The sequence below is a fragment of the Oncorhynchus gorbuscha genome, linkage group LG24 (genome assembly GCF_021184085.1).
Source record: "Oncorhynchus gorbuscha isolate QuinsamMale2020 ecotype Even-year linkage group LG24, OgorEven_v1.0, whole genome shotgun sequence".
Classification (NCBI taxonomy): Eukaryota; Metazoa; Chordata; class Actinopteri; order Salmoniformes; family Salmonidae; genus Oncorhynchus; species Oncorhynchus gorbuscha.
This window is the reverse complement of record NC_060196.1, coordinates 28,464,814-28,483,220: the sequence shown is the minus strand read 5'-3', so window position 1 is coordinate 28,483,220 and position 18,407 is coordinate 28,464,814. Positions and strand designations below refer to the sequence as shown.

Genomic DNA, 18,407 nt, shown 5'->3' with positions numbered 1-18,407 from the left:
TAACTTCTCGTCTACATTCCTATCCCTTGATGTCGACACACCCCCGTTCGTTTCTAAACCTGTAGGTGATGGGCAGAAGCAGGTGGTGTGCACTGAAAAGTTATTGACCACTTGACCTATGACACCATAATTACATTATGAATTGAGTTGATGAAGGTATCAAGAGGTGATTATGTAGAGCCCTATTCATGAGGGATGATAGTTTAATTACCTCACCCTCCAGGTCTGTGGAACTTCTAGCCAATTAGTGACATGAATCAATAAACTGCAGATCATGTTGCTTGTGTTCGACATTTCATGATAAGAGAACATATTTATAAGGGGTTGCTTAACTCACTAGTATTCTGTATGTTCTCCTCAAAGGGGAAGGAGACTTCACACCCATCCACAACATTATACAGACCTTTAGGGACCACAGTCAATGGTAGTGACACGAGTGACACATAATTAACAATTATGTCATTTGATAAACTAGAAAGGGAGGAGCGGGTCTTTAAATAGAAGTGCCTGTAGAGTAGGCTAACCATGCTTTTATACATTTCTATAGTAAATGCAGTAACTTAGTAAAATAACAATTAGACAGGAGGAGGAAGACAAGTTAGTGTCTGTTGCATTCCTCGTGCTTGTCCGAGAATCAGTCATCTTTCATGGGCTGAGTGTTGTTTTGCAAATCTGTGATAGGCTACACATGGCAACATTGTAGCATTATAATAAGCACCATCATGGATCATACATTGTACCGAAAGTGTTAAAACAGTCATTAGTCCTTCGACACGGTGACGTCACCAGCTGTAAAACAAATAACTTTAATATTCAAATGCAATTTCGCCATATGAGTTGTATCTAGTAAGTTCACCTGCTCCAAAATCGGTCGCACAAAGCTGAAATGTAGCTAAAGGAAGCCAACTGAAGATACATGTTTTCGCATGAAACGTCATCGAATCGTTTGCCTTAGTTGTTACCTCGTTCTGCAGAAAAAAAAGAAAGACGCAAGTTAATACCCATCCGCTCCCCATCAGGTACATTCGTCAGCTTTTCTCCTCAAGGGCAATGCCTACGACTTGTATAACGCTTCGGACTTCCTGATGGCTAATGAAAATGTATAAGAATTACAGGGAAACTAACTTTATGCCTACTTCATCGTGTTTTCACATACATCAACTAATGTATTTGTATCTTCTAGCCTTATTAGCCTACCATGTCTTATACAATTTTTGCATATCGTTTGTGGGCGGGGCGCAGGTGAAATTGTGGGAGGGGTAAAGTGGTCGTTGAGAAAAACGCAAAAAAAGTGAAAAGGTGGGATCGAATTCCGGAAGATTACACAACGTGTCCAGGTAGATAACTATTTTTGATAACAATAAAAAAAGACATTCAACAATGTCGGATTCGACATCAGTTTCACCAGGTCAAAGTAAAAAACATGACACATATTCCAGACAAAGGGCAACTTGTACGCTACCGACTATGGCAAGCCAATGGTTTGAAAACAATGTAGCCTCCCTAGCCTAACTATTTTCTTTGTTCCTTTGGAGTGAACATGTAATTAGTTAGGCTATTTTGATGTGCCTTCCCACTGATGCGCTCTCAAGTTCAACGTTCAGTTGATTTAGGCTACATTTGGTTGAGTTGTGAGTTAACGTGAAATCATCCAAAAATGTCATCCTGTCAATGGATTTAGGTTAAAAGGTTGGGTGAAAAAGAAACGAGATTCTCTTACCTTGATGCCTTTTGGAAATCCAATTAGTTTTCCACGTTGATTTAAGTTCATTACATTGATTGTTTTGGTCGAAATGTCGTGGAAACATCGTTGATTTAATCCGTTTTAACCAGTGGGTTCCTGTTTGTCCCATACAAACGTTGTTTAAATCTTTGTAACCTAATACCAACCACTTTTATATCTAGCTCATGTAGATGATAAATTATATGTAGCCTTTCATATTCCCTAGAATTTATTTTATGCACTTAATCTTTACCCAGGTTTTTTTGTGTCAACTTGCAGCACCCCAGGTCAGATTTCTGATTCCCTCGTTCTCAGGTGTGACCATGGGGCTCTGTGATGGCTTGTCCCACTGTAAACTGGCCCTGGCCTTTGCAGTGCTGATGGACTTGCTGGGTGGCACCGCCTTGCTGGTGGGAGTCTTTGTCCCTCTGAATATCAAAGGCAGGGACTTTGGGGACCTCCTGGTGTACACAGGAGCACTGTTCGTGCTCATGTCCCTGGGGGGCTGGGTGCTGTGGTACAGCGGAAACATTGACGGCCTCGTCTCCAGCAAAGAGCTTGGCCACATCGGCACCACCGTGGACCGGCTGGCCCGCACCCTCAGCCGCAAGATGCATATCCATCGCCACAGGGGGCCTTAGGGCTGTGGCAACTGGCCATAAAAGCAGGTAAGTTACGTTACTTGGGACTTGAATAATGGGTTATAGGCCAAAACATTTCCTACATTATACTTACAGGGCTCATCTGTGAAAGAGACCTTGTTCCCAGCATGACTCCCTTACATAAAATAAACACGCCACCAGACATGCTATTTGTGATGCATCTACTCGGCAGGATCTAAAATAATGAATTGATTTGTAACCTCTCGCTCTCTCCACCTCTTCTCTCAATAGGCTTTCCATCTACACATTGGTGGGTGGATGCCAGCCATGTATTGGATCAATCACCCCCAATCTCCCTTCACATTGAACAACTTCTATAGTTCTTGTGCTAGTGCAGTATTTTACATTTTATTCTGAGCAGTATTAATGTGTGATGGGTAATTGGCACTGTTTAATGCCAAGCAGTTGAAATGCACTCACCTAGCATGTTATGCCCCCTGTATATTACAAACTATTCATGTCCAAAGTTTTTAAAACATTTTTTAAATAAAAAGAATAATGCATTTGCTCATCTGTTACATCTGGCATAGTGGATGTGATTTAACATTTCTTGTGTGGTGTGATTTCATTTAGAAAAATGGCCTTACACTCAATCATTTTCATTTAGTTATTTTGCTAATAAATGTTTCCTTGCGTGAACTTCTTCAGGCTCTTTGAATTTTGGAAATGTCTATAGGTTTACTAGTAATGTAAATCGTTTAGAATGGTAGCCCTGCAGCGTGAATTTGATGCATTGTATTTTACATTTCTGGGAGGCGTAATTGTAGTATTTTCAGTCTCTCCCAACCATTCCCTCTTATCTTGGGACAGTTCCTATTGTGAACTGTAGATGGAGACAAACAGATTTACTCTCAGGTCCCCACAAGGAGTGTACAGTGTGTACATCACAGGAGGCTACAGAGGGGAGGACAGCTCATAATAATGGCTGTAATGGAATGGTATCAAAATGCACAAGAAATCATATGTTTGATAAGTTCGATTACCATTCCATTTAGTCCATTCCAGCCATGGCTATGAGCCCGTCCTCCCCAGTTAAGGTGTGTGCCACCAACCTCTTGTGATGTACATTATGTACCATTAGACCTTTTTGGACTGACATTCTTATTCAACCAAATCACACAGCATACATTTTAAGCACACTTCAGAACCTACATGCACATAATGCATATTCCATCATAGAGACACAGCAACATAAGTATCTATGCCGACTACTATTCAATTCAAGGGGCTTTATTGGCATGGGAAACATGTGTTAACATTGCCAAAGCAAGTGAGGTAGATATTATACAAAAGTGAAATAAAACAATACAAATGAACAGTAAACATTACACATACAGAAGTTTCAAAACAATAAAGACATTACAAATGTCATATTATATATACTATCCCTACCACTATGCAGAGGTAGATATTCAGAATTGTACTCTAGCTTCTATGTCCTTTGTATGACCACAATTTGGTTTGCCAATAAGATAAGAAAATGGGAGCTTTTGTTTTACTACTTAAACAAAAATGAATTAGCTTTATATTGAGGGGGCTCAAATGAAGTTTATTGCTATGTTATTCAGAGGATACCGTCCAACAACTGATATCCTGTAAACCTGAAGTATTATATTCAAAACAACAACGGGCGTAACGGAAGGCAGGGGAGAGAAAATGGACTATCCTGGACATAGGAGGTTGGTGGCACTTTATTTGGGGAGGATGGGCTGGTGGTAATGGCTGGAGCAGAATATGTGGAATGGTATCAAATACATGAAACAATGGTTTGATGCTAAAATTATGAGCCATTTTCCCCTCAGCACCCTCCACTGCTCCTGGAAGAAGAGAAAATAGTTATGTCCTTCCAAATTTAGAGGGGTCTTTGACTTGTGGTCTACTAGAGGGTGTTTCCTCATAAGCTGGGTAATGAGTTGGTGTAGCAGATAATCATCATGTACTCTCAAGCATGTTCTGTACCTCATAGATGTATGCTGGGTGACCTAATTTAAAAATAAAAATTAACTAGGCAAGTCAGTTGAGAACAAATTCTTATTTACAATGACAGCCTAGGAACAGTGGGTTAAACGGCCTTGTTCAGGGGCAGAACGACAGATTTTTACCTTGTCAGCTCCGGGGATTTGATCTAGCAAACTTTCGGTTACTGGCCCAGCTGGCTCGACACTCTATAACAACTAGGCTACCTATAATAGAAGTGCATATCTGGGCTAGTGCATATATGAATGTGAGATCAGTGTTCTGCTTTGTCTGGATCAACACTTAAGTGGATAGTTCACCTAAATGACAAATCTACACAATAGTATGGGTAGATTCTACTGATCCATAAGAGTCAGCAACCAAAAATATACACTCACCGGCCAGTTTATTAGGTACAGGAACGGGGTCGGACCCGCCTTTTGCCTCCAGAACAACCTGCATTCTTTGGGGCTCGGACACTACAACGTGTCAGAAATGTTCCAAAGGGATGTGGGTCCATCCTGACGACATGGCAACACGCAGTTCCTGCAGATTGGACGGCGGTACACTCATTCTGCGTACAGCCCGTTCCATCTCATACTAAAGATGATCTATTGGGTTTGTTCAGCAACAATGTTCAGATACCCTGTGGTGTTCAATCGTTGCTCAATTGTGGGACCCAACGTGTGCCCGGAAAACATTCCTCACCAGCCTGTACCTTTGACAGCAGACAGGATGGGTCAGTCCATGGACACATGCTGCTTACGCCAAAGCCTGACTCTGCCATCAGCATGACGCAAAAGGAACTGAGTTTTGTCAGACCAGACACTGTCGTGTGTGAAAAGCCCAGGAGGGTGGCCATTTCTGAGATACTAGATCCGGCGAACCTGGCACCTATGATCATACCACGCACAAAGTCGCTTAGGTCACTCATTTTGCCCTTTTAACATTCAATCAAACAGTAACTGAAGGCCTCGATCGCTGTGTGCCTGCCACGGCCACGTTACTCACTGTCTGTAGAAGCGGTTAATTAATGAATTATGGTCTTCAATTTAATCATGGCCTTAAATGAAGATCATGATTAGTCTAATCCGGTATTTAAGAGCTGGGCTGTAACAAAAGGGCTGTACCTAAAGCCTGCCCAGTCTGAGGTCAGGAATGGAGTTGCCTATATAGCCTGTCCTGCCCTGGCTAGTTCGTTCCACGTTCCATTGTTGTGATCCAATTGCCAGCTATTTTTATAACCCTAGCTATATTTACCATAGCATGTACAGTGGGGCAAAAAAAGTATTTAGTCAGCCACCAATTGTGCAAGTTCTCCCACTTAAAAAGATGAGAGAGGCCTGTAATTTTCATCCTAGGTACACTTAAACTATGACAGATAAAATGAGAAATAAATTCCAGAAAATCATATTGTAGGATTTTTCATGAATTTATTTGCAAATTATGGTGGAAAATAAGTATTTGGTCACCTACAAATAAGCCAGATTTCTGGCTCTCACAGACCTGTAACTTCTTCTTGAAGAGGCTCTTCTGTCCTCCACTCGTTACCTGTATTAAGGGAACCTGTTTGAACTTGTTATCAGTATAAAAGACACCTGTCCACATCCTCAAACAGTCACACTCCAAACTCCACTATGGCCAAGACCAAAGAGCTGTCAAAGGACACCAGAAACAAAATTGTAGACCTGCACCAGGCTGGGAAGACTGAATCTGCAATAGGTAATCAGCTTGGTTTGAAGAAATCAACTGTGGGAGCAATTATTAGGAAATGGAAGACATACAAGACCACTGATAATCTCCCTCGATCTGGGGCTCCACGCAAGATCTCACCCCCTGGGGTCAAAATGATCACAAGAACGGTGAGCAAAAATTCCAGAACCACACGGGGGGACCTTGTGAATGACCTGCAGAGAGCTGGGACCAAAGTAACAAAGCCTACCATCAGTAACACACTACGCCACCAGGGACTCAAATCCTGCAGTGCCAGACGTGTCCCCCTGCTTAAGCCAGTACATGTCCAGGCCCGTCTGAAGTTTGCTAGAGAGCATTTGGATGATCCAGAAGAAGATTGGGAGAATGTCATATGGTCAGATGAAACCAAAATATAACTTTTTGGTAAATACTCAACTCGTCGTGTTTGGAGGACCAAGAATGCTGAGTTGCATTCAAAGAACACCATACCTACTGTGAAGCATGGGGGTGGAAACATCATGCTTTGGGACCGTTTTTCTGCAAAGGGACCAGGACGACTGATCCGTGTAAAGGAAAGAATGAATGGGGCCATGTATCGTGAGATTTTGAGTGAAAACCTCCTTCCATCAGCAAGGGCATTGAAGATGAAACGTGGCTGGGTCTTTCAGCATGACAATGATCCCAAACACACCGCCCGGGCAACGAAGGAGTGGCTTCGTAAGAAGCATTTCAAAGTCCTGAAGTGGCCTAGCCAGTCTCCAGATCTCAACCCCATAGAAAATCTTTGGAGGGAGTTGAAAGTCTGTGTTGCCCAGCAACAGCCCCAAAACATCACTGCTCTAGAGGAGATCTGCATGGAGGAATGGGCCAAAATACCAACAACAGTGTGTGAAAATCTTGTGAAGACTTACAGAAAACGTTTGACCTCTTTCATTGCCAACAAAGGGTATATAACAAAGTATTGAGATAAACTTTTGTTATTGACCAAATACTTATTTTACACCATAATTTGCAAATAAATTCATTAAAAATCCTACAATGTGATTTTCTGGATTTTCTGTTCTCATTTTGTCTGTCATAGTTGAAGTGTACCTATGATGAAAATGACAGGCCTCTCTCATCTTTTTAAGTGGGAGAACTTGCACAATTGGTGGCTGACTAAATACTTTTTTGCCCCACTGTATATTTGACAGACTAATAGGATGGATGGCATGGCCATTCAATCACTTTAGCACCACTCTTTATTGACATAAACCATCACCTCCTAAGCCTCCATAGCCTCTCCTCTGTCTATCTCTCCGTCAATCAAAAGATCCCTTCACTAGCGCGGCTGGCCCGCCATCCACTCAGCCTAAACCTTGATTTAGAGCAAAGGTTAGATTGGTCTCGGGGCAGCAGCTTTACTGGCTCAGAGAGTTGAGGGGGGCGTCAAACACACTTAATCCAATAACCAGGGGCTCTTGGCAAAGTATATTTCTAGCCGAGGGGAAAATCCCCTCTTTAAAATAGATGGATGGACAAAACAAGTGGGGGGAGGGTGTGTGTCAGGCCAGAGGGATCACAATGGATAAAGTGTGTGTGGACAAAGTGGAATGTGAGGACAAGACTGTAGCTTAAGAGTGGTACTATGCCACCCTGTTTTAAGGCGATCTGTGCCTCTGTCCATGGGTGTTCTGGCCATTTGAATGTTTAAGTAGTTTGACTTCATTTACAGGTGAATTCGGGGACTGATGGTAACACACACGTCTTGGTGCCAGTCGATCCAGACGTCTCTCTTGATGTGGTTGATCAAATGGAATCCAGGTTATCAGGTTAAAGGTATGGTGTTGCTTCACACATACAACAATCAAGCACATAGACAATAAATAGACAAGAAATAGACAAGAAACATAATCAGTATCCTTGATGCTACCTCCTATTGTTGTGCCTTTGAGAAAGGCACCTAACCCCCCTAAAACTGCACCAGAGGAACTCACTGAAAATTGGTTACATGTACAGTGGGGCAAAAACGTATTTAGTCAGTCACCAATTGTGCAAGTTCTCCCACTTAAAAAGATGAGAGAGGCCTGTAATTTTCATCATAGGTACACTTCAACTATGACAGACAAAATTAGAAAAAAATCCAGAAAATCACATTGTAGGATTTTTAATGAATTTATTTGCAAATTATGGTGGAAAATAAGTATTTGGTCACCTACAAACAAGCAAGATTTCTGGCTCTCACAGACCTGTTAAGAGGCTCCTCTGTCCTCCACTCGTTACCTGTGTAAACACAGCCTTTCTGTATTAGATTCTAAACACAGTGTTGAAATCCAAACTCTCATACTGTATACAGGACCATCCTTTTCAAGATGTTGATAAATTGACCACTTCACAGTGTTGGGTCCCTATGACACACAGGAAAATGAACATTGTGTCAGACAATCAACCAATAACACTAAGCATTACAGGTGGAGTATAGAAAAGGCCAGAGAAAACGAGGGAGAAAGAGAAAACTGGTTAACCAAGTCAATAATAACGTGGCCCCTCCAGAGGGGTATAATACAAAGCAGGAATAATGAGTTAGCCAACTTTGATAAACAACCAGAAATAACTATTGATTTTCTGGTTCATTAAACTTAGGTATGTGTTTTTGGTTGCCGACTCAATTAGACTATATGCATTTCAAGCATATATAAAAATAAAAATAAAGTTAATTCAGAATGTTTATGCAAAGTTCGATGGCTAACACATTGATCCTGCTTTGTTGTAAACCCCTCTGGTCCTAGTGATAAACAGAGGTAGACAGAGGTGGCGAAACCTCCAGCTATTAAGGCCCATCCTTCTTTTATGTATGGCTGTCATGGTTGTCAACCAGTGTCAACCAGTGGCGGCCACACATTATAATTATACCCAGTCATTATACTTATACCCAGTGACGGCCACACCTGTTTAGCTATATTTAAATATATATATATATATATATATATATATATATATATATATATATATATATATATATATATATACAAAAGAGTATTTAGTCAGCCACCAATTGTGCAAGTTCTCCCACTTAAAAAGATGAGAGAGGCCTGTAATTTCATCATAGGTACACTTCAACTATGACAGACAAAATGAGAAGAAAAAAAATCCAGAAAATCACATTGTAGGATTTTTAATGACTTTATTTGCAAATGATGGTGAAAAATAAGTATTTGGTTAATAACAAAAGTTTATCTCAATACTTTGTTATATACCCTTTGTTGGCAATGACAGAGGTCAAACGTTTTCTGTAAGACTTCACCAGGTTTTCACACACTGTTGCTGGTATTTTGGCCCATTCCTCCATGCAGATCTCCTCTAGAGCAGTGATGTTTTGGGGCAGTTGCTGGGCAACACGGACTTTCAACTCCCTCCAAAGATTGCCTATGGGGTTGAGATCTGGAGACTGGCTAGGCCACTCCAGGACCTTGAAATGCTTCTTAAGAAGCCACTCCTTCGTTGCCCGGGCGGTGTGTTTGGGATCATTGTCATGCTGAAAGACCCAGCCACGTTTCATCTTCAATGCCCTTGCTGATCGAAGGAGGTTTTCACTCAAAATCTCATAATACATGGCCCCATTCATTCTTTCCTTTACACGGATCAGTCGTCCTGGTCCCTTTGCAGAAAAACAGCCCCAAAGCATGATGTTTCCAACCCCATGCTTCACAGTAGGTATGGTGTTCTTTGGATGCAACTCAGCATTCTTTGTCCTGAGTTTTTACCAAAAAGTTATATTTTGGTTTCATCTGACCATATGACATTCTCCCAATCTTCTTCTGGATCATCCAAATGCTCTCTAGCAAACTTCAGACGGGCCTGGACATGTACTGGCTTAAGCAGGGGGACACGTCTGGCACTGCAGGATTTGAGTCCCTGGTGGCGTAGTGTGTTACTGATGGTAGGCTTTGTTACTTTGGTCCCAGCTCTCTGCAGGTCATTCACAAGGTCCCCCCGTGTGGTTCTGGAATTTTTGCTCACCGTTCTTGTGATCATTTTGACCCCAGGGGGTGAGATCTTGCGTGGAGCCCCAGATCGAGGGAGATTTGTCATGCAGGTGAAAGAGGACCCAAACGCGACTTAACAGAAACAGAGTTTATTAAAGTCCAAAACGGAATAACAGAAATCCTCTAGATTTGTAGAGGGGAAAACAACTGGAGAGGCGGCCACAGACTGCAGGTCGCTTCGGGTAGGCGCAGGCCGTAGTCGACTGAGACACCTGCTCACACGCAGCGTCTGATGAAGGCACAAAACACGACAGGACAGGGTGATACACAATCACGGCAAAAACACGACAGGACAGGGCGAAACGCAATCACAGCATGGTGAATACAATACAAGGAACCGACGGAACAGGAACGGATCACAAAGGAATAAATAGGGACTCTAATCAGGGGAAAGGATCGGGAACAGGTGTGGGAAGACTAAATGATGATTAGGGGAATAGGAACAGCTGGGAGCAGGAACGGAACGACAGAGAGAAGAGAGAGCGAGAGAGTGAGAGAGGGAGGGGGAGAGAGAGGGATAGAACCAAACAAGACCAGCAGAGGGAAACGAATAGCATGGGGAGCACAGGGACAAGACATGACAATAAATGACAAACATGACAGTACCCCCCACTCACCGAGCGCCTCCTGGCGCACTCGAGGAGGAATCCTGGCGGCAACGGAGGAAATCATCGATGAGCGAACGGTCCAGCACGTCCCGAGACGGAACCCAACTCCTCTCCTCAGGACCGTAACCCTCCCAATCCACTAGGTATTGGTGACCCCGTCCCCGAGAACGCATGTCCATAATCTTATGTACCTTGTAAATAGGTGCGCTCTCGACAAGGACGGGGGGGGAGGGAAGACGAACGGGGTGCGAAGAAAGGGCTTAACACAGGAGACATGGAAGACAGGATGGACGCGACGAAGATGTCGCGGAAGAAGCAGTCGCACAGCGACAGGATTGACGACCTGGGAGACACGGAACGGACCAATGAACCGCGGAGTCAACTTACGAGAAGCTGTCGTAAGAGGAAGGTTGCGAGTGGAAAGCCACACTCTCTGGCCGCAACAATACCTTGGACTCTTAATCCTGCGTTTATTGGCGGCTCTCACCGTCTGTGCCCTGTAACGGCAAAGTGCAGACCTCACCCTCCTCCAGGTGCGCTCACAACGTTGGACAAACGCTTGAGCGGAGGGAACGCTGGACTCGGCAAGCTGGGATGAGAACAGAGGAGGCTGGTAACCCAGACTACTCTGAAACGGAGATAACCCGGTAGCAGACGAAGGAAGCGAATTGTGAGCGTATTCTGCCCAGGGGAGCTGTTCTGCCCAAGACGCAGGGTTTCTGAAAGAAAGGCTGCGTAGTATGCGACCAATCGTCTGATTGGCCCTCTCTGCTTGACCGTTAGACTGGGGATGAAACCCGGAAGAGAGACTGACGGACGCACCAATCAAACGACAGAACTCCCTCCAAAACTGTGACGTGAATTGCGGACCTCTGTCTGAAACGGCGTCTAACGGGAGGCCATGAATTCTGAATACATTCTCAATAATGATTTGTGCCGTCTCCTTAGCGGAAGGAAGTTTAGCGAGGAGAATGAAATGTGCCGCCTTAGAGAACCTATCGACAACCGTCAGAATCACAGTCTTCCCCGCAGACAAGGGCAGACCGGTAATGAAGTCTAAGGCAATGTGAGACCATGGTCGAGAAGGAATGGGGAGCGGTCTGAGACGACCGGCAGGAGGAGAGTTACCCGACTTAGTCTGCGCGCAGTCCGAACAAGCAGCCACGAAACGGCGCGTGTCACGCTCCTGAGTCGGCCACCAAAAGCGCTGGCGAATAGACGCAAGAGTGCCTCGAACACCGGGATGACCCGCTAACTTGGCAGAGTGAGCCCACTGAAGAACAGCCAGACGAGTGGAAACAGGAACGAAAAGGAGGTTACTAGGACAAGCGCGCGGCGACGCAGTGTGCGTGAGTGCTTGCTTAACCTGTCTTTCAATTCCCCAGACTGTTAACCCGACAACACGCCCATAAGGAAGAATCCCCTCGGGATCAGTAGAAGCCACAGAAGAACTAAACAGACGGGATAAGGCATCAGGCTTGGTGTTCTTGCTACCCGGACGGTAAGAAATCACAAACTCGAAACGAGCGAAAAACAACGCCCAACGAGCTTGACGGGCATTAAGTCGTTTGGCAGAACGGATGTACTCAAGGTTCTTATGGTCTGTCCAAACGACAAAAGGAACGGTCGCCCCCTCCAACCACTGTCGCCATTCGCCTAGGGCTAAGCGGATGGCGAGCAGTTCACGGTTACCCACATCATAGTTGCGCTCAGATGGCGACAGGCGATGAGAAAAATAAGCGCAAGGATGAACCTTCTCGTCAGACTGGAAGCGCTGGGATAGAATGGCTCCCACGCCTACCTCTGAAGCGTCAACCTCGACAATGAATTGTCTAGTGACGTCAGGAGTAACGAGGATAGGAGCGGACGTAAAACGTTCTTTTAGAAGATCAAAAGCTCCCTGGGCGGAACCGGACCACTTAAAACACGTCTTGACAGAAGTAAGAGCTGTGAGAGGGGCAGCAACTTGACCGAAATTACGAATGAAACGCCGATAGAAATTAGCGAAACCTAAAAGCGCTGCAACTCGACACGTGACCTTGGAACGGGCCAATCACTGACAGCTTGGACCTTAGCGGAATCCATCTGAATGCCTTCAGCGGAAATAACGGAACCGAGAAAAGTAACGGAGGAGACATGAAAGAGCACTTCTCAGCCTTTACGTAGAGACAATTCTCTAAAAGGCGCTGTAGAACACGTCGAACGTGCTGAACATGAATCTCGAGTGACGGAGAAAAAATCAGGATATCGTCAAGATAGACAAAAACAAAAATGTTCAGCATGTCTCTCAGAACATCATTAACTAATGCCTGAAAAACAGCTGGCGCATTGGCGAGACCGAACGGCAGAACCCGGTACTCAAAATGCCCTAACGGAGTATTAAACGCCGTTTTCCACTCGTCCCCTCTCTGATGCGCACGAGATGGTAAGCGTTACGAAGGTCCAACTTAGTAAAGCACCTGGCTCCCTGCAGAATCTCGAAGGCTGATGACATAAGGGGAAGCGGATAACGATTCTTAACCGTTATGTCATTCAGCCCTCGATAATCCACGCAGGGGCGCAGAGTACCGTCCTTCTTCTTAACAAAAAAGAACCCCGCCCCGGCCGGAGAGGAAGAAGGCACTATGGTACCGGCGTCAAGAGACACAGACAAATAATCCTCGAGAGCCTTACGTTCGGGAGCCGACAGAGAGTATAGTCTACCTCGAGGAGGAGTGGTCCCCGGAAGGAGATCAATACTACAATCATACGACCGGTGAGGAGGAAGGGAGTTGGCTCGGGACCGACTGAAGACCGTGCGCAGATCATGATATTCCTCCGGCACTCCTGTCAAATCGCCAGGTTCCTCCTGAGAAGTAGGGACAGAAGAAACGGGAGGGATGGCAGACATTAAACACTTCACATGACAAGAAACGTTCCAGGATAGGATAGAATTACTAGACCAATTAATAGAAGGATTATGACATACTAGCCAGGGATGACCCAAAACAACAGGTGTAAACGGTGAACGGAAAATCAAAAAAGAAATAGTCTCACTGTGGTTACCAGATACTGTGAGGGTTAAAGGTAGTGTCTCAAATCTGATACTGGGAAGATGACTACCATCTAAGGCGAACATGGGCGTAGGCTTATCTAACTCTCTGAAAGGAATGTCATGTTTCCGAACCCATGCTTCGTCCATGAAACAACCCTCAGCCCCAGAGTCTATCAAGGCACTACATGTAGCACCCGAACCGGTCCAGCGTAGGTGGACCGACAAAGTAGTACAGGACTTTGATGGAGAGACTTGAGTAGTTGCGCTCACCTGTAGCCCTCCGCTTACAGATGAGCTCTGGCTTTTACTGGACATGAATTAACAAAATGTCCAGCAACTCCACAATAGAGGCACAGGCGGTTGGTGATCCTCCGTTCCCTCTCCTTATTCGAGATGCGAATCCCTCCCAGCTGCATGGGCTCAGTCTCAAAGCCAGAGGGGGAGATGGTTGCGATGCGGAGCAGGGAAACACCGTTGATGCGAGCTCTCTTCCACGAGCCCGGTGACGAAGATCTACCCGTCGTTCTATGCGGATGGCGAGAGCAATCAAAGAGTCCACATCTGAAGGAACCTCCCGGGAGAGAATCTCATCCTTAACCACAGCGTGGAGTCCCTCCAGAAAACGAGCGAGCAGCGCCGGCTCGTTCCACTCACTAGAGGCAGCAAGAGTGCGAAACTCAATGGAATAATCCGTTATGGACCGTTCACCTTGGCATAAGGAAGCCAGGGCCCTAGAAGCCTCCCCACCAAAAACTGAACGGTCAAAAACCCGAATCATCTCCTCTTTAAAGTTCTGGAAATCGTTAGAGCAAACAGCCCTTGCCTCCCAGATAGCTGTGCCCCATTCTCGAGCCCGGCCAGTAAGGAGTGAAATGACGTAAGCAACCCGAGCTCTCTCTCTAGAGTATGTGTTGGGTTGGAGAGAGAACACAATCTCACACTGCGTGAGAAAGGAGCGGCACTCAGTGGGCTGCCCGGAGTAGCAAGGTGGGTTATTAACCCTAGGTTCTGGAGGCTCGGCAGGCCAGGAAGTAACAGGTGGCACGAGACGTAGACTCTGGAACTGTCCAGAGAGGTCGGAAACCTGAGCAGCCAGGTTTTCCACGGCCTGGCGAGCAGCAGACAATTCCTGCTCGTGTCTGCCGAGCATGGCTCCTTGGATCTCGACGGCAGTGTAACGAGCGTCTGAAGTCGCTGGGTCCATTCCTTGGTCGGTTCCTTCTGTCATGCAGGTGAAAGAGGACCCAAACGCGACTTAACAGAAACAGAGTTTATTAAAGTCCAAAACGGAATAACAGAAATCCTCTAGATTTGTAGAGGGAAAACAACTGGAGAGGCGGCCACAGACTGCAGGTCGCTTCGGGTAGGCGCAGCAGGCCGTAGTCGACTGAGACACCTGCTCACACGCAGCGTCTGATGAAGGCACAAAACACGACAGGACAGGGTGATACACAATCACGGCAAAAACACGACAGGACAGGGCGAAACGCAATCACAGCATGGTGAATACAATACAAGGAACCGACGGAACAGGAACGGATCACAAAGGAATAAATAGGGACTCTAATCAGGGGAAAGGATCGGGAACAGGTGTGGGAAGACTAAATGATGATTAGGGGAATAGGAACAGCTGGGAGCAGGAACGGAACGACAGAGAGAAGAGAGAGCGAGAGAGTGAGAGAGGGAGGGGGAGAGAGAGGGATAGAACCAAACAAGACCAGCAGAGGGAAACGAATAGCATGGGGAGCACAGGGACAAGACATGACAATAAATGACAAACATGACAAGATTATCAGTGGTCTTGTATGTCTTCCATTTCCTAATAATTGCTCCCACAGTTGATTTCTTCAAACCAAGCTGATTACCTATTGCAGATTCAGTCTTCCCAGCCTGGTGCAGGTCTACAATTTTGTTTCTGGTGTCCTTTGACAGCTCTTTGGTCTTGGCCATAGTGGAGTTTGGAGTGTGACTGTAGGTGTCTTTTATACTGATAACAAGTTCAAACAGGTGCCATTAATACAGGTAACGAGTGGAGGACAGAGGAGCCTCTTAAAGAAGAAGTTACAGGTCTGTGAGAGCCAGAAATCTGGCTTGTTTGTAGGTGACCAAATACTTATTTTCCACCATAATTTGCAAATAAAGTCATTAAAAATCCTACAATGTGATTTTCTGGATTTTCTTTTCTCATTTTGTCTGTCATAGTTGAAGTGTACCTATGATGAAAATTACAGGCCTCTCTCATCTTTTTAATTGGGAGAATTTGCACAATTGGTGGCTGACTAAATACTTTTTTGCCCCATATATATATATATATATGGTGCCAGTACACAGTCAAATGTTTAGACACACCTACTCATTCAAGGGGTTTTATTTATTTTTACTATTTTCTACATTGTAGAATAATGAGGACACGACTTTACCAAGTTTGTATTTTTATCTGTTTTAAAACAGAAACGGAAAAAAGTTCCAAAATAAAAATACATCTGCAACAGGATTTTACATTTAAAGGGGCCAAACTCCAACAACTTCCTGACACACATGGGGGGGAGGGGGGAGGGGGGGGGGTCATACATACATACATACATAACAGGTTAAAGGATGAGGATTCTACCAAAAATATAATGCACATTTTCTTTCAGGCAGTTTCACCTCAGCAGGTGGTGGACTACGGCTTATGGGTCATAGGTCAGGTAAGTGCACTTAAGTCCCCTGGATCAAAGACAGGGGGGTCAATTATCACTAACTCGTCTTAGGTCTGTAAGACCCAAGAACCTGAAGGTTTCGCCCTTCCTAATTACGGGGGGAAGAATAGGTTACCTGTGTGTTATTGACATACTGAATCTCTTTGTTTGTGAGACCACCCTTTACTATTTTGTCTGTTTCTGTCTCAAAAGTGGTGTACATGATGGAAAGAGGGGGTTTATGCACATCTTAAATAGTAACAGGAGCTCGACAAAAATATCTACATCTTATTATTCTTCTTCTGTGGGTTTTATGGCGGAATACAACCCAAAAAGGTGTATTGCCGCCACCAACTGGACGGGTTGAAAAACCAAAAAAAGGTCAAAAGAAAATCCATAGGTGATAGGGAAACTAACTTAATCCACCCAAATAGAAATAGTACATTGACAAAACCAAATCAGAACTACCACTTCTTCCTTCTTTCAAATCTCCATACCTCCCTTCTCGGGCTCTAGGGCCTCAGATGGTGGTACGGCTTGTGACAATATTTCATGTAACTTCTCCGCCAAGAACCACTCCGCCACATCCACAATGATATCCATCTTCCTGGACCTCCTCTTCACCTTGGCAGTGCCATTAATCACTATAGCTATAAAGGCCCTAAAGTCCACCGTCTTAACCTTTAAAATATTAGGGTCCTGCTGGTGAAAGGAAACCCCTGCAGCCTGCAGTGAAGGCCTATCCACCTCCACGGACTCTTCAGGAGCACCATTCAAACCCTCAAACCTTTTAACAGCTGCTGCATATGAAATGCTCTGGACAGCACAGACTTTGGCCACCTCATTCTCTTTCACCACCTCATTCTCTTTCACCACCTCATTCTCTTCCACCACCTCATTCTCTTTCTTGTCTCTTACCCTTGTCGGGCATTCCAAAGACGTTGCTTCATGGTTCCCACCACAATTGCAACATGTCACATTTTCCTCACCTTATAAGACATGATATGATCTTTTCTACAACTTGGACATCTCTGCTTCTCCCTCCTGCAAACACTTGAAAAATGACCAGAACAGATAGACTCTTCTTCTTCATTCACCACACGATTCATCCGACGTGCATCAATCACTCCAGGAACATTTTTCATCTCTTCAAAATCGACTTCCCACGAGACGCCAGATATAACCCCCTTGAGGTGTGCCCTGTTACGAAGAGACAGACATGACACTTCAAACTTATCAAATTTGGAGAGACGCACATTTCTTCCGATCCGCAGAAGCACAAAAAAATTGAAACAAGCCCGCCTCTCGTGACCCTCACAGCCTTCACTTTACCCAGCACTCTCTCCGCCAGTTTGGATATCTCAAATGGTTTCTTCAAGATTGGTAATCTGCTCAGCTGCTCCTCATTAAGAAACGGTACTTCTACTAGATACGAAGGGACACTCTCATCACTGTACACTACTTTTGCTACACTAATTCTCCTCGGGTCTACCGCCATTCATCGTCCGCTTCCGCCTTCTTTTCCCCACCAAGTCTCTCCCAGACCATGCTCAAAGTCGAAGATCTACGTCAAAAAAGGAATCTTTGCTCACTGTTATGCTGCTCCCAAACATGATGATTCAATAAAGCTATCATGGTGATTTAATAACGCTAATGTGGTCATTTACCTTGAAGGCGATTTGAATAAAGCTTGAAGCTTTATTAAATCACCTCATCTGGGAACAACGAAACAGCGAGCAGACATTCACATGTTTGACCAGACCCTCTACTTAAGTGGGATCCTAACTGACTAAAGCACCTAAACCATAAAAACGGACCTACGGTTGGCTATCTAGGACCTGCTAACAATGTGTTGAGAAATGGTTGCATGGCCCCTATACACTAACCTCTGACATCTATAAAAAACAGCTACTGCCTATAAGACCATTGCTGTTTTGTTCTTATTCAACTCAAGTGTTGATAACGCACAACAAGTCTTAGTGAAGAAGGTAAAAGCTAGAGTCAATAACTACACAGCAACCTA

The 18,407-nt window shown here is 44.7% G+C and overlaps 1 protein-coding gene across 4 annotated transcripts; it reads left to right on the top strand.

Moving 5' to 3' along the window:
* Window positions 1–829: 829 nt before the first annotated feature.
* Window positions 830–2,903, top strand: LOC124013132 (transmembrane protein 238-like). 4 transcript variants are annotated; one of them, XM_046327318.1, is made up of 3 exons: window positions 830–1,019; window positions 2,039–2,391; window positions 2,617–2,903. In XM_046327318.1, exon 2 carries the CDS (start codon window positions 2,047–2,049, stop codon window positions 2,362–2,364), a length of 318 nt encoding a protein of 105 aa, XP_046183274.1. In that variant the 5' UTR covers window positions 830–1,019; window positions 2,039–2,046; the 3' UTR covers window positions 2,365–2,391; window positions 2,617–2,903. The 4 variants fall into 4 exon arrangements, with proteins under 4 accessions (XP_046183274.1, XP_046183272.1, XP_046183270.1 ...); XM_046327316.1 differs by having other exon boundaries at window positions 832–1,019; window positions 2,003–2,391; XM_046327314.1 differs by lacking the exon at window positions 830–1,019 and adding an exon at window positions 1,234–1,337.
* Window positions 2,904–18,407: the final 15,504 nt, after the last annotated feature.